Here is a 15,210-nt window from a genome sequence, read left to right as displayed (position 1 = left end):
GATCTAAAGTGTGACATTGAAAATGGATGATTTAAGTTATAGGAAGGAAAACATCATTGGTAGCAAGGATGGAAAGGACTGATCAGCTATTTCCTTACAAAAAATTAGAATCCTTTGAAAAAATTGCATATCTATTGCAAAATTGTCCTCTGGATTACTGTCTAGTAATTTATACTCCCGTGTGTATTGCATGGGAGTTTGAAAAGAATCTGTTTTAAAACTTAAATTTCAATTTATATGCCATACAATTTGCCCTTTGATCGTGTTTTGGTGGAGTCAGGCAAAACTTAAGCAAATTTTGTAATGTAGTGAAAACATTTTGTATACTGAATCATGGATTCATTCATGACTATGAGACAGGTGTTCTGATCTTTTATAATAGTCCAGGAGGGGGACTATTTTTTAAAATAGTCCAAGGATTTGTTTGATCACTTTAATTCCTGTAAATCCAGTGAATGGTTTGCTTATGAACTCACTCAAAGAATTTCCTTTCCTAGGACACATCTTAAGGATGATTGCATTTTTTGACAGTTTTCAGGCAAAGGGGAAGCAATACATGTATATGAAAATTAGTAAGGTCAGGCACAGCAGCACATGCCTATATTGGCTGGGCACAGTGGCTCACACCGGTAATCCCAACATTTTGGGAGGCTGAGGCTGGAGGATCACCTGAGGTCAGGAGTTTGAGACCAGCCTGGCCAACACGGCAAAACTTCGTCTCTACTAAAAATACAAAAATTAGCTGGGCATGGTGGTGCGTGTCTGTAATCCCAGCTATTCGGGGAGGCTGAGGCAAGAGAATCGCTTGAACCTGGGAGGCAGAGGTTGCAGTGAGCTGAGATCGCACCATTGCACTCCAGCCTGGGCGACAGGGTGAGACGCCATCTCAAAAAGAAAAAAAAAAGAAGTGAATTGGTATTTGGGGATATAAGTGGACTGTATACTTCTGGTACCTCTGAGTTTCGTATCTGTTCAAAAAATTAAATTTTGTTTTTATGATATTCTATAGGTTATAGAGATTATAGATGGAAATTTTAATATTTGATTTTTTTTTTGAGATAGGGTCTTGCCCTGTTGCCCAGGCTGGAGTGCAGTTGGTGTGATCTCAGCTCACTGCAACGTCCACCTCCCAGGTTCAAGCAATTCTCCTGCCTCAGCCTCCCAAGTAGCTAAGATTACAGGCACCCACCACCACGCATGGCTAATTTTTGTATATTTAGCAGATGTGGGGTTTCACCATGTTGGCCAGGCTGATTTCAAACTCTTGACCTCAAGTGATCCACCTGCCTTGGCCTCCTGAGTGCAGGGATTATAGGAGTGAGCCACCATGCCCGGCAGAATATTTTCTGAGCTTTGTAGCTTTTAAAATGACTTTTGGTTATTAAATAAAACTAAACATTTAGCATCTTAGAATGGAACTGAAGTAAAAATGTAATGATCGAAATAACATTGTACATTCAAATCACGTTGTTTTTTTTTATTATTAGGTATTATGACTCTGTCCCCCTTTGATCAAATGAAGACTGCCTCCAATATAGGTGGATTTAATGCAGCAATTAAAAATAGTCCACCTGCCATGTCTCAGTATATCACTGTAGGGTCCAATCCATTTACTGGCTTCTTCTATGCTTTAGAGGTATGAGTTTTATCGATGATCATGAGTAAGGCTGTTCTTGATTTTACAATTTGTCTACAAATTGGATATGGTAACTTGCTTAGCCTTAGAAGATTAAGCAGTTTACATTTCTAAATTTCAATTGAAACTAAAATTAATCTCAACTAGCTTTCTTCTAAATTCTTTAGATTAACTGAAAAGGTTCTACCATCAGTATAAAAGAAAATTCTTTGTTTCTGAAGCCCTGAGTTCTTTGATAGCTGAGATGTCTTTAAATATTGGTGCAATAGTCAGGAGCTCAGGCTTGTTAATAATGTCAGCCCACTAGGGATTTGAGTAAATGAGGAATTGTAAAGACAGAACAAGCTGCCAGCTATACTTGTTATAAGTGGTGAAAATTGCTTCCTAAAATAGTGGAAAGTTGAGTGTTAGATTTGGCAGCTCTTGTTTCTCACTTAAAAAGCATGCCTCTCAGAGTTGTCCAAAATATCTTTTTACTTTTATAAAAATGTGTGTGTGTATATGTGTGTGCATATATATATATATAAAGAGAGAAAAGAGCCAGTTATGTGTAGATGTGAAATCCATAGTCCAGCTAGAATAGTGTAATAATGTCCTAGTTTAAAATTTATTTTAATGAAATTACAATTTAAAGAGGGAAATTCTAATGGTAAAATAGACTAATTGTGATTTTATTTTTAAACTATAGAGTTAAAACTTTTTCTTATATTGCGCCTAAAATAAACTTTTCACTACTCTGAAAGAAGCTGAGTTGCTAGTCCAGTCTTTACAACTTTTCAAAGTATTTTAAAGTAAGCTTTATTTAGAAAGTGTGTTTGTTTTTTTGTAAGCTACTAAGTTTCCTCTTTCAAACGTTCTGTTTTTCAGGGAAGCACACAACCATTATTATCACATGTTGCACTAGCAGTTGCAAGTAAACTCACTTCTGCTTTATTTAATGCTGCCAGGTAATTACTTAACAATTAAATAAAAAGTATCTCATTTGTATCTAGCTTGCTTTTAACTTATATTTTGATAGTCTGCACTTTAAAACCCTGGAAGCTCAGTTTTATTCTAAGTTTTCTTTCTTTTCAGTGGCTGGCTTGGTTGGAAAAGTAAGCACGAAGAAGAAGCTGTCCAAAAGCAAAAGCCGAAGGTTGAGCCAGCTACCCCATTAGCTGTAAGGCAAGTCTGTCATGCTTCCTAAATTTTAGTCCTTTTAGAAAGGTACTGTTAAATGTGTATGGTCTTTCCGTGTGCTTGGTTGATTTGCTGATCTCGTCTTTGGAACTTCCGAAAGCCATTGCCGTGGATTTTTTTCCCCCACTAGAATGTAAAACTCCATGTGAAGAGTGATTCTTACCTGTTTTGTTCACAGCTGTATCCCTGTTATATACTAGGTATTCAAGATATGTTTCTTGAGTGTGCTTTTTAACAAATAAAATTAGCTTAGTTGTAAGAGAATTAATTTAGTGATAGCTGTTGAATTTCTTTTAAAAGTTTAGATAGTTTGTTACTAAGTTGTGTAAACTTTAAAAGTACTTAGTGATTTCTTTTAAAAAAATGTAATCCTAGTGGATTACAGTGGCTCACGCTTGTAATCCTATCACTTTGGGAGGCCGAGGTGGGCGGATCACTTGAGGTCAGGAGTTTGACACCAGCCTGCTCAACATGGTGAAACCTTGTCTCTACTAAAAATATAAAAATCAGTCAGGCATGATGGCATGTGCCTGTAATCCCAGCTACTCGGGAGGCTGAGGCAGGAGAATTGCTGAAACCCGGGAGGCAGAGGTTGCAGTGAGCCGAGATTACACCGTTGCACTCCAGCCTAGGGGACGAGAGCGAAAAACTCCATCTCAAAGAAAAAAAAAAAGTAAAAGCAGGAGTCCTGTATTCAGGCACTCTTTAGACAGACTCCTGGCCTGTGCTTCCTTGTTTCCTTCAGTAGTGCTTTAGAATGTGTTAGTATATTGGTGAGATTTTTTTTGGTGGAGGGAGCATGATTTTTGTTTTGTTTTGTTTTTTTCATTTTTTTTTTAGACAGAAGCATTTTTTCTAATGTTTGGTTTTGTTTTAAAATCATTTTTTATTACCTAACATAAAGTACCACCATGAAGGGAAATAGAACACCTCCTATTTATGGATGTTCTTCACCTAAAAAGAGCCAACTAATTTTTAAAATTTATCGAAGTATGGCTTCTAAGTTTTTTTTTATCTTTAAAAAATACATTGTAACATATCACATTTCCTAATATCAAGAGCCAATAAATTAGCCAAATGGCCCTGTGCATCTGAAATAGATGTAACAAAGGTTGGGCGCCTTTGTTTCAGGGACTTTTCTCTAAGTGAGCTTTCCTAGTTCTCTTTTAGTACCTCTTTTAGTAACTCTTTTATTTTAGTCACAATTCTAATGAGGTTGATGACAGACCAACAGCAGTTTAGAGATAACTATTTAGAAAAAGGAAGGTTTTTGCTTCAGGCAGATTGGTGTCAGCAGGATGTCATATCTTGCAAAAAAGAGAAAGATTAAGAGGAAGAATTTGAAGCAGACAAAAGATGCCTGTGTGGGAGCATATTCTAAAATTTAGTTGATGGTGAGGACATTGTTTTCTGTGACATGCCTTTTAATCAAATATAGTTATACTTTATATTCTCTAACGGTATAAGGTTGTGGTTATCTATTGAAAACCTACGTAGGACTGTGGTTTTATTTTATTTCTTTTATGTATTTTATATTACATATGTCAGTTGTGATTAATAAATTAACTATTAATCCAGGCAAAATTCATATTTCTTTATATAAAAACAGATTCAGCCTATTTCATTTATGCATTTCATTATTCTGTTATATGTTTCTGAACTGGAATGTGATTTGAGTTTTTATTTTCTTTTAAATATCAGATTTGGACTTCCAGATTCTAGACGCCATGGTGAAAGCATATGTCTGTCTCCATGTAACACACTGGCAGCAGTAACAGATGATTTCGGCAGAGTTATTTTATTGGATGTAGCTAGAGGAATTGCAATACGCATGTGGAAAGGTACTTCTTACAAAAATCCAGAAAAACAATTAATTCACTTTTTACCCCAATAGTTGAGCAATGTTATCATCCTTTAGCTTCTGGTTGATAACTCTGTTTAATTTTTTATGTTTACATTTTCTTTTTTGGACATGAACTCAGATCAGCAACTACTTGATCCAGTAGTCAGTTGATACATCTTTTAGGTTTGATCACCTCATAGCCATGTTTAACTTTACCTTATGCACTTTCTTTCAATTCTCACTGTTATTGTCAATTTCTGAGTTCAGTTTCTTGCCCCTGCTACATTTATTCCCCTTCACAAAGCCATTCTTGAGCCAAATGTTCTCCTGAAATCTATAATGCCAAGACTTTCAGATTTAAGATAGCAAAACCCATCTTCGCTGACTTGACTTTTATATCCATATGCTTGGGCCAATCCACCTGGTGTGTCAATAAATATGTCACTTAGGAGTTTCCTTCAGCTATTAGTAACAAACCCGAGTAACAGACCACAGTATCTTCAGGAACCCAGTCTTCTTCCTTGTGGCTTCCCCACTCAAGGTTCTCATAGACAGCCCTCTTATCTGCATTCCGGGAAGGAAGCAGAAAGGAAGAAGGCTTCTCCTGGCAATTGAGTCAATCTACTTTGAAGATATTCCCCAAAGTCCCTTCAACCATTATCTACATTAGCCAGGACTTAGTGACATGGCCTCATCTAACTATAAGGGAGACTTGAAAATATCTTTTAACTAGGCACACTGTGAATAATATCTCCCTGACTAAGAAAGAAGGGATGATTACATTATTTAGAATCATCTGGAATAGTAACATGTCAGCATAGACCACAATTTATGGTGCAATCTTGTCTATCCTGTAAAATGTGAGGAGTAATGGACTGAGGTCATTCAATTACTCTGGACCAGATTGAAGCCACTATCACCTTCTTGCCAAAGAACTCCTGCAGTGACAGACAGAGGCAGTCTTTACCTACTACATGTCTCAGTATCTGTAGAAATAGTTTTAGTACTGCAGATACATCATTTCTCCTTGGTGTTTGTCTTCTGAAACAATATCAAAGGTATGTTCTCAGCAAGACTTTTCTAAAATACAGAAGACAAAGCTGTACTGACTGCTCCAAATCCACTATGGCAATCTTATTCCTTGCATCATTGCCTGTCTTTCTGCAGCTGGTACAGCCAGTTTTTCTTTCCATTGTATCCTTGGAAAGAAGGATCAATTGCCTATGTGAGGGACCACCCTAAAATGGAAAACAGCATCAGCTACTTCTCCCATGCAAGAGCTTCCTCCCATCGCCCTGTAACCCATATTTTCTATCTGCATGTCACCAGAAGGCTTGGATGGGAAGGGAAGGGAATGAGAGCAGGAGGGGCAATTAGGTGGCTTCAATTATATCTATAATCTTTTCTCTTTTTTTTTTTTGAGAGAGTTTCGCTCTTGTTGCCCAGGCTGGAGTTCAATGGTGCGATCTCAGCTCACTGCAACCTCCACCTCCCGGGTTCAAGTGATTCTCCTGCCTCAGCCTCCCAAGTAGCTGGGATTACAGGCATGTGCCGCCATGCCCAGCTAATTTTTTGTATTTGATAGAGACAGGGTTTCACCATGTTGGTCAAGCTGGTCTCAAACTCCTGATCTCAGGTGATCCACCCGCCTCAGCTTCCCAAAGTGCTGGAATTACAGGCATGACCCACTGTGCCCAGCCAATATTTTCTTCTTAAAGAGAAAAAGTGATCAGAAGTAAATATAGCAAAATACTAAGATTTGATAAGGCTTGGTGATAGACTGGTTATTATTTATTATCATTTTTTATTTAAGATATTCCATAATAAAAAATATACTTTTATAGCTTTTCTTACCCCACCCCCACCCCCACTATTCCAGAGTGCTTCAGGAGGCTACTATGGAACCTAGATTAAGCAATTAACTGCCCTTTCCCTCTGTCTCTAAGGGTACCGTGATGCACAAATTGGATGGATTCAAATTGTAGAGGACCTCCATGAAAGAGTGCCAGAAAAGGCGGATTTTTCCCCCTTTGGAAATTCTCAGGGTCCAAGTCGAGTAGCTCAATTCCTTGTGATCTATGCACCAAGAAGGGGAATTTTAGAAGTGTGGAGCACACAGCAGGGACCAAGAGTAGGAGCTTTCAATGTGGGGAAGCACTGCAGGTAAGCTGCAAATGCTGGCATTGTGCTGGTTACAAAATGAAATACAGGAATGCTTTTATTAAAGCTATTACTAAAGCTGCTCATTAGATTACAAGTTTGAGAATTACAGTATTCTTTATTGTGGTTTTTCCTGTGAGTGCCTGGCATGTACTTAAGTATTTAATAACCAAAAAAAAAATTAAAAATGCCATGATACACTGCTGAATTAAAGTTAGCTTGTTGCTGATGTTTGTCCCTTACTTATGCTGTGAAGGCTCAAAAGGAAAGGTTCCTTCAGCTTGCCCTAGTCGTAAGTGAGGTGAATGCTTTCTTTGCCATTGAAACAGGGGCCTGATTATGTTCATTTAATTTTTTAGAATCTTTCAACAAGGCAGAACTCTGCTAGTTGAGCCCTGCTTTACTTATGTATTTGCTATCGGTGTTTAGTTGCCTTATTAATGCTCCTAAATTGATAATAATGTTGGGTTTCCTAGCTATAATAAAAGCACCTTTTGGCATTTTTCCTTGTTCTAATATTTTTACCATATTGTTATGTGATTTCTTTAGGCTGCTGTATCCTGGCTATAAAATAATGGGCTTAAATAATGTTACAAGTCAGAGCTGGCAGCCACAGACTTATCAGATCTGTCTTGTTGATCCAGTGTCTGGAAGTGTGAAAACAGTGAACGTTCCCTTCCATTTAGCACTGAGGTAAGGTGTGTCCATTGTTGCTGATTGACGCTCCTCTGCTAACTTTTCCTAGTTCCTAGGTTTCTTGTACTCCCTTTTGTAGTTGCTATTTTGTTGTTTCCTTTGCCTTTAGACTGATATCTTTAAAGTTAAATAGGAAACATATAAAGGAAAAAAAAGTTGGAGTGTGTCAAAATTAGGAAGAAAATAATTTCACATTCTGTAATAATTTGTTATATTTATTGGTTTAGTGATAAGAAGAGTGAACGAGCCAAGGATATGCACCTAGTGAAGAAACTAGCAGCCTTACTGAAAACAAAGTCTCCCAATCTTGGTAGGTATTCTCTCATACAAATAATAAAGCATACTGTTCTATCATCTTTTAAATCAATAAAATATTCTGAATGGAGCAATCAAAATAAGGCATGGATGAGCTTATTGGAATTGCTCTGTAAGGCTGAAGTGTGCCATCTAGAGGGTGTTATAATTCATAACAAGAAAACATTAATGTGAGAGAACCCAAAAATCCTTTAGACTCACTGATAGTACAGATATGTTCATTTTCTTTCAGAATAATGTTTCACTGTTATAAAAATTAAAATTTTACTTTATTTTTTCTTTATAGATTTGGTTGAAACAGAAATAAAGGAATTAATTCTTGATATTAAATACCCTGCAACCAAAAAACAAGTAAGTGTATATAATACACGAACTTTCCTGCTAGTAGCTATAATACATCCTTCTTAAGAAAATCTTTATTTTCCTATTTCCCCCAAACATGAGAGGCTGAAGTCTTCTTTTCACATTTTTATTGTTTATCCCTTTCTATATTTTCATGTAGAAGTTCCTGTTGTCTCTTTAAAAAAAAAAAAAATTAATATTCATGCCTGTAATCCTAGCACTTTGGGAGGCCGAGGCAGGCGGATCATGAGGTCAGTAGTTCGAGACCAGCCTGGCCAACATGGTGAAACCCCGTCTCTACTAAAAATACAAAAAAATTAGTTGGGTGTGTTGGCGGGTGCCTGTAATCCCAGCTACTCAGGAGGCTGAGGCAGGAGAATCGTTTGAACCCGGGAGGCGGAGGTTGCAGTGAGCTGAGATTGCACCATTGTACTCCAGCCTGGGCCATAGGGCGAGACTCCGCCTCAAAAAAAAAAAAATTAATATTACCATACATCTGAGTGTGTTTTATATACACACACCTACACATCCCTACATTATATATATAATAGTAAATATGTGTGTATGACCACCTACCTTAGGAAATGCAATCTTACCAGGAACTCTAAAGAGCCTTGAGTGTCCCCCCTCAGTCCCATTCCCTTTTCCCATCCCTAAGGTAACCATAATTTAGAATTTCGTGGTTCTTTCTTTTTCTTTGCTTTATAGTTACATCATTCCTGTGTGGCTCCTTTGAAACCTGTTGATGCATTTCCTGCCTTTTCAAACTTTATATAAATGGAGTCATGCCCTATGTCTTCTGTGACTTTAGTTTTTCCTTCAGGATTATGTTTCTGTGTCATTCATATTGGTGTATGTAGCTATAGTTATAATTGATTCATTTACTATGTCATACAAATTCTGCTCACTGACTAGAATTTATTTACACTCCTGTCAGTGAACGGTTAGGTTGTTTCCAGATTTTTGACATTACAAGCGATGCTATGCTTATCCATGTACATATTTCCTCATTCACATATGCAAGAGTCTGGCGTTTATACCTAAGAGTGGAATTGCTAGGGTGTGAGCTTCTTCAACTGTACTAGTTGATGGCAAATTGTTTCCCAAAATAGTTGTACTAATTTATATTCCCACCTGTTCTGTATGAGTCCCTGTTACTCCACAGCCTCAACATTCCATGGTATTGCCAGACCTTTACTTTTTGCCATACTCATGGTTATAATATGGTCACCATCGGTGATTTCTTTTACTCCCATTCCTCCTATCCAAACCCCTCATAATGCTATTCAAGTCCTAACTCCACAAATTCTTACATAATGCTTCGATCCCCATGGGTAACTCTGAACTCCTACTCTACTTTCAATCAAAACTGGATGGTTAATGACTACTTATTTTCTAATTATTTCATGTATGTTAATCATAGCTCCCCCGACTTTTTTTCTTTAGGTCTTTTAAGCTCCTTCAAGTAGGAACCTTACCAAATACTTGATTTTTATAATTCACAGCATCTAAAATAATGCTACTGTGAAAATGTAAGAAAAAACTGTATCACAGGTTTTTTCTTTTCTCTTACACAGTCACTCAACACTTCTGCCACTAGATGTAGGGTTTTTTTTTTCCCACACACCAATCAATTTCTTTGGCAGATTCTCCAGCTAACACCAGCTGGTTATTCTCTAATTCAGTTCAATTCTGACACCATCTACCTGGAGATAGCATGAGATCATCATGACAGGTTAAGAGCTCAGTCCCACAAGACTTCTACCTACTTCAGGTACCAGTCACAAGTAGTCGGTTGTCAGCTATATTTCTGACTGACTGGCTATAAATTAGGGTTACTGTGACCCCCTCTTTGTGGTTGATGAATTTGCTAGACCAGCTCACAGAACTCAGGGACACATTTTATTTAAACGTTTACCCATTTATTATAAAGGATATTACAGAGGGCAGAGATCAACAGCCAAGTGGAAGAGATGCATAGAGTAAATCATATGGGAAGGGTTGCAGAGCTTCCATTCCCTTTCCTGGCAAGCCACTATTCAGGAACCTCTACATGTTCAGCTATCCAGAAGCTCTTCTAACCCTTGTCCTTTTGGGTGTTGATGGAAGCTTCATTATATAAGCATGATTGATTATATCATTGGCCATTGGTGATCAATTCAGTCTTCAGCTCCTCTTGGCTCCCCAGAGGTCAGGGGCTGGGCTAAAAGTTTCAATCCTCAAATACATGGTTGGTTCCACTGGTAACCAACCCCTTATTCTGAAGCTCTCCAGGAGCCTGCCATGAGTGGCCTCGTTAGAAAAAAAGAAGCTTCTATCAGCCAGGAAATTACAGAGGTCTTAGAAGCTCCCCATCAGAAACGGGGGTCAAAGACCAAATGCTAGAACAAAAGGTTCTCCTAGCACCTCTGTCTACAAAGGGATTAAGGGCTCTGACTGATGAACTAGGGCAGAGACCAAACACTAGAACAAAAGAAACTCCTAGCACCCCCATTGTTCAAGAAATTATAGGAACTCTGTGTCAGGTACTAAGGCCATAGACCAATATGTATATTTCTTATTATTTTATAGCTACATACATGGGAGAATTTAATGAATAGTGATACGTGGGAGAATTTAGTGAATAGTGATTTCTGTTGCAGTCCATTTTTAAAACTCTTTTTATTGTGTTATTGTAGAACAGAAAAGCCTTTGTGACTTTTAATTGTGTCTTCCATTCTACTGACAATGCTAATTTGCTTTCATTTTCCTCAGGGTAAAGTCTCCATTATTAGAGATGACATGATGATGACAAAGTGGGCATCTAGAGAGGCAGTTTGAGAAATCTGTAGTAGAAAGGGTCATAACCCACACAGTTCTTCTCATTTTGATGCCATCTTTCTTCTTAAATCATAGAACAACAAAATTGGGAAACCAGCATAATGCAAAATGTCTTCTTGATTTTCTGTTTTTTAATGATACTTTTGAATCATGTATGAAGCTGTGAATTTTATAAAAAATGCTAGAAAACCCAATAACAAAAGTTGTATGTCTTATAGGACTGACTAAAGGTAGGGACGAAACCAGTTTAGGCTTTGGGAGACTGAATAATGGGGAAGAAAGCAATCTAGCTGCTAGCCTGTGTAATCATAGGCAGAACTGGAGCAGGTTATGCTTGTCCTGGGTTCTGGCCTCTTACAGTCACTTTCTTTATTGCTTCCTGGTAGTTGCTTCATTATATGCCTGACCAACATCTTGAGCCATCCTCTAAGCCCATTTCTCCTCCACAAACACACAGAGGTTATTGTGTTATGATCGGATATTTGTCTTATCCCACATTCTCAGCCTACTTTTTAAACTATTTAATCTCATTAATTAAAACCCAATTTAATGTGCTAATATGAAAGGATAAATATGACCTTTGACTGCTGTGTCTAACTCATTGATGTCTCTGATAGTTGCTACTTTAGGCATGAAGAGATATATTGGGACTGGTTATGAAGAATCTTAAATATCTATGGGGGTGGGGAGAGGGAGGTAGGGAAGGTGGGTACTGTATCTATCTAGCAGAGCCTATAGATTCTGCCTGCCATGCACAAATGCAATAATTAAGCTATAACTAAGTTTTTGGCAGCGTTTGTTATTGACATGACAGTAACCTCTGCTTTTCATTTATGCCTAGATATAGTATAGGCATATTCAAACTCTTCTTATTGGTAAATAGCTTTATCTTTGTTTCTGTTTTGATTTGGCTATTCTGTTAAGTAGCAGTTGCCTTCTAGTTGTTTTATTCTCAGCCTGGATTTTTGTCATTTATGTCATATTTGGCATGACATGAAGTTGGTTGTATATTACTTAACAATGCAACTTGAGATTTAAGATATGCACACTAAAACATCTTAAATATAGAGCTTCCCTTTGAAATTTGGGGTAGTGAAAGTTTGGGCATAAATATAAGATTTAAAAAACAAAATCATTGCCTTATAATTACTAGAACTGTTCAATATCTTTCTTCTAGGCTTTGGAAAGCATTTTGGCAAGTGAACGTTTGCCATTTTCTTGCCTTAGAAACATCACTCAGACTTTAATGGACACTTTAAAAAATCAAGGTAATAGGGTTTATACTGATTAGAGGTTATGTTCTTAACTCAAGTTTTGTAACTCTGATTATAGAAAGCTATTGACTTTGTGATACCATCATGTTACTTTAATGTGGAAGTAATATAGATATAAGAAATTAAGAATCTTATTTATTCCCTATTTAATACATGTAGTTGATCTTCATCTAAGCTGTCTTTGAATGTATTGACTGTTATTGGGAAGTTGTTTTTAATTGTGAGGAAAGATGTCAGGATAGAATGATAAGTGGTTATTCTGGTATAGCTTTGTATTAATGTTCTATCAGTGTATCGGTTTCCCATCAGTTTCCCTCATGAACAGAGTAAGGACTTCCAGAATCACAGTCAACAATCAGATTATCATTTCTGAATTTTCTGGTCATTTTTTGATGTTCAAAATTTGTCTGTACTATCACATTGTTCTTTAAAATCCATCAGTCCGTCAAAACGTATTTGTTTGAAAAAGGGTTACACTTGAAACTGTGGGATTGTAACACCATATTCCATCCAACTGAACTAGTAAAAATTCACTTTATTCTGAATTCCTAACATTAGTTAAATTGTAGTGTGCAGTAAACTGGTGTCATCTAGTTGTGACTTTTGTTTGTCATATTAATTATGTAAAACCAGCTTTGTGTATTAACTACGTGTAAGCCAGCTTAAAGTGGCTTAATAAACAAATTATAATTTGTTCTTTCAGGGCTTCAAACATGCTAATTTTGAGACTCTTTTTCAACCTTTTTTTTTTGACAGATACATAAAACTGACATTGGCAAATAGTGAACTCCTTTAGAGTACACCACTTCTCAGAAATAAATACCTTTTTTAAAAAGCATAGTGTACTTACAAAGCCCTCCCACCCCTCAAGGCATTAGCAAAATCCCAAAATTTATTAAATGAAAAGTTATCTTTCACTGGCCTGGTAGTAAACCAAACACCATTGTTGGAGTTCCATAAAATCATCAGTTTCAAGTTCTACATAAACATAAGATTCCTAAAAACTTCAATTATTTTGTATGGTCAGTTTTGTTATGGCTACAAGAACTTGAATGATATTCCACGATACTGTATTTCAAATAAGATTTTGAGGGGATTATCAGTGTCTCCCTTTTTAAAGAATAAATATTTGTTTTATATTAGATATAAATATTCATACAGTATATGAATTATGTAGTCAGGGAAAATATTTTCAAAGGTATTTCCAGATAATTTCTTTAAATTTTAAGTATTAGATGAAGATATTTCCACTTTCTTTTTTATCCCCCTACTTTTAGAACATCTTATTTTATTTAAAAAGTTAGACATTTTGTCATGACAGAAAAGTTATTTTTGCTTTCAAAATCTGGTATAGCCTAAGCATCTCAATATTTAATACATCAGAACATCAGGGAATTATGTAATATTGAGAGATTTAATGAAAGAAAAGCCTGTTTATGAGTCTGTTAAATATAACTCTTATATATACTTTTCCTTCTGCCTTTTAGAACTTGAGTCTGTTGACGAAGGATTGCTACAGTTTTGTGCCAATAAACTAAAATTGCTGCAACTCTATGAGTCTGTCAGTCAATTAAATTCCCTTGATTTTCATTTAGACACACCATTCTCTGATAATGTGAGTAATCCTACATTTTATATTATATAAAATAATCTCTCTGATTTGTTTTACTTTTTAAAATCAATCATACAGAAGTCGAAAATTAAGAATTTTTTTAAAGCTTTAAAGGTATATTTTCTTTACCAAGCCCCCTGCTAGCTCTCCGTGCCTTGCTGCTATATTTATATTATTTATACAAGTGCTGAGATTATAGGCATAAGCCACTATGCCCAGCCACGATATGTTTTTGTACATAGTATATAAAAATAGTTTGAAAGCCTATCAAGTTGTATCCCTGAGAACTACATACAAGACTTATATGTAGATACAATGAGAATTGTTTTTCTATGTTTTTATTTTATAGTGTTTACACTGCTTCATAATTAAGCATTTAAATTCAATATTTAGTTTCCTCAGAATAGTAAGAGTTGCATTTGACACTCTTTTCAATTTTTTTCTGATTATACAGTAATACATGTTTATTAAAATTCTAGAATTTGCCAAGGCATAGTGGCTCGCACCTGTAATCTCAACACTTTGGGAAGCTGAGGTGCGAGGATCACTTGAACCCAGGAGTTCGAGACCAACCTGGGCAATGTAGTGGGACCCTGTCTCTACAAAAAAAATTTTTTTAATTAGCTGGATGTGGTGGTGTACACTTGTGGTCCTGGCTACTCAGGTGGCTGAGGCAGGAGGATTGCTTGAGCCCAACAAGTCAAGGCTACAGTGAACCATGATCATGCCAAGGCACTCTAGCCTGGGTAACAAAGTGAGACCCTATCTCAAAAAAAAAAAAAATGCTAACATTCTAGAAGATAATAAAGTACCCTCAAGAAATATGCTAAAATGGTACTTTTAGTACCATTTCTTTTAGTACCTACCCTCTAGTACCATGTTTGGTTTAGTACCAAACATGTAGTGTTTCAAAATTATAGTTTACTTTATTTAAATAACCTCTTACTCATGAAATGTGATTTGTAAGTAAAGTTTTAAGCAGAATACATAATAGCTATTATATTAATTAAAAAGTCAATTTTTGCTTACAGCCTTGAATTTCAGTTCAGATAATGTGGTTGATAGATATGGAATGTTGTTTTGTTTTTGTTTTCTATTTTAAAGGACTTGGCTGTGTTACTAAGACTTGATGAAAAAGAACTGCTTAAGCTCCAGGCATTACTAGAGAAATATAAGCAAGAGAACACCAGGACAAATGTTCGATTTTCTGATGATAAAGATGGTGTGTTGCCTGTAAAAACATTCTTGGAATATTTAGAATATGAAAAGGATGTGCTCAATGTAAAGAAGATAAGTGAAGAGGAATATGTGGCTTTAGGTAGGTAAAATAATA

General features: G+C 36.3%; 1 protein-coding gene across 3 annotated transcripts in view; it reads left to right on the top strand.

Annotated features, from left to right (window-relative positions):
- Window positions 1-15,210, top strand: part of RAB3GAP2 (RAB3 GTPase activating non-catalytic protein subunit 2) — a 124,458-nt gene that overhangs the window by 71,621 nt on the left and 37,627 nt on the right. For 2 of the 3 annotated variants that reach the window (XM_055234863.2, XM_063613938.1), the window contains exons 10-20: window positions 1,488-1,636; window positions 2,504-2,583; window positions 2,711-2,800; window positions 4,517-4,656; window positions 6,605-6,821; window positions 7,368-7,511; window positions 7,742-7,824; window positions 8,116-8,180; window positions 12,169-12,259; window positions 13,753-13,880; window positions 14,982-15,199. In XM_055234863.2, the coding sequence (XP_055090838.1) occupies window positions 1,488-1,636; window positions 2,504-2,583; window positions 2,711-2,800; window positions 4,517-4,656; window positions 6,605-6,821; window positions 7,368-7,511; window positions 7,742-7,824; window positions 8,116-8,180; window positions 12,169-12,259; window positions 13,753-13,880; window positions 14,982-15,199 (1,405 nt within the window). The remainder of the gene's footprint in view (window positions 1-1,487; window positions 1,637-2,503; window positions 2,584-2,710; window positions 2,801-4,516; window positions 4,657-6,604; window positions 6,822-7,367; window positions 7,512-7,741; window positions 7,825-8,115; window positions 8,181-12,168; window positions 12,260-13,752; window positions 13,881-14,981; window positions 15,200-15,210) is intronic. The other variant, XM_055234864.2, reaches the window with a different exon arrangement.

The sequence above is a fragment of the Symphalangus syndactylus genome, chromosome 19, assembly GCF_028878055.3.
Source record: "Symphalangus syndactylus isolate Jambi chromosome 19, NHGRI_mSymSyn1-v2.1_pri, whole genome shotgun sequence".
NCBI lineage: Eukaryota > Metazoa > Chordata > Mammalia > Primates > Hylobatidae > Symphalangus > Symphalangus syndactylus.
Note: the sequence above shows the minus strand (reverse complement) of the source record. Positions and strands in the feature narration are given on the sequence as shown.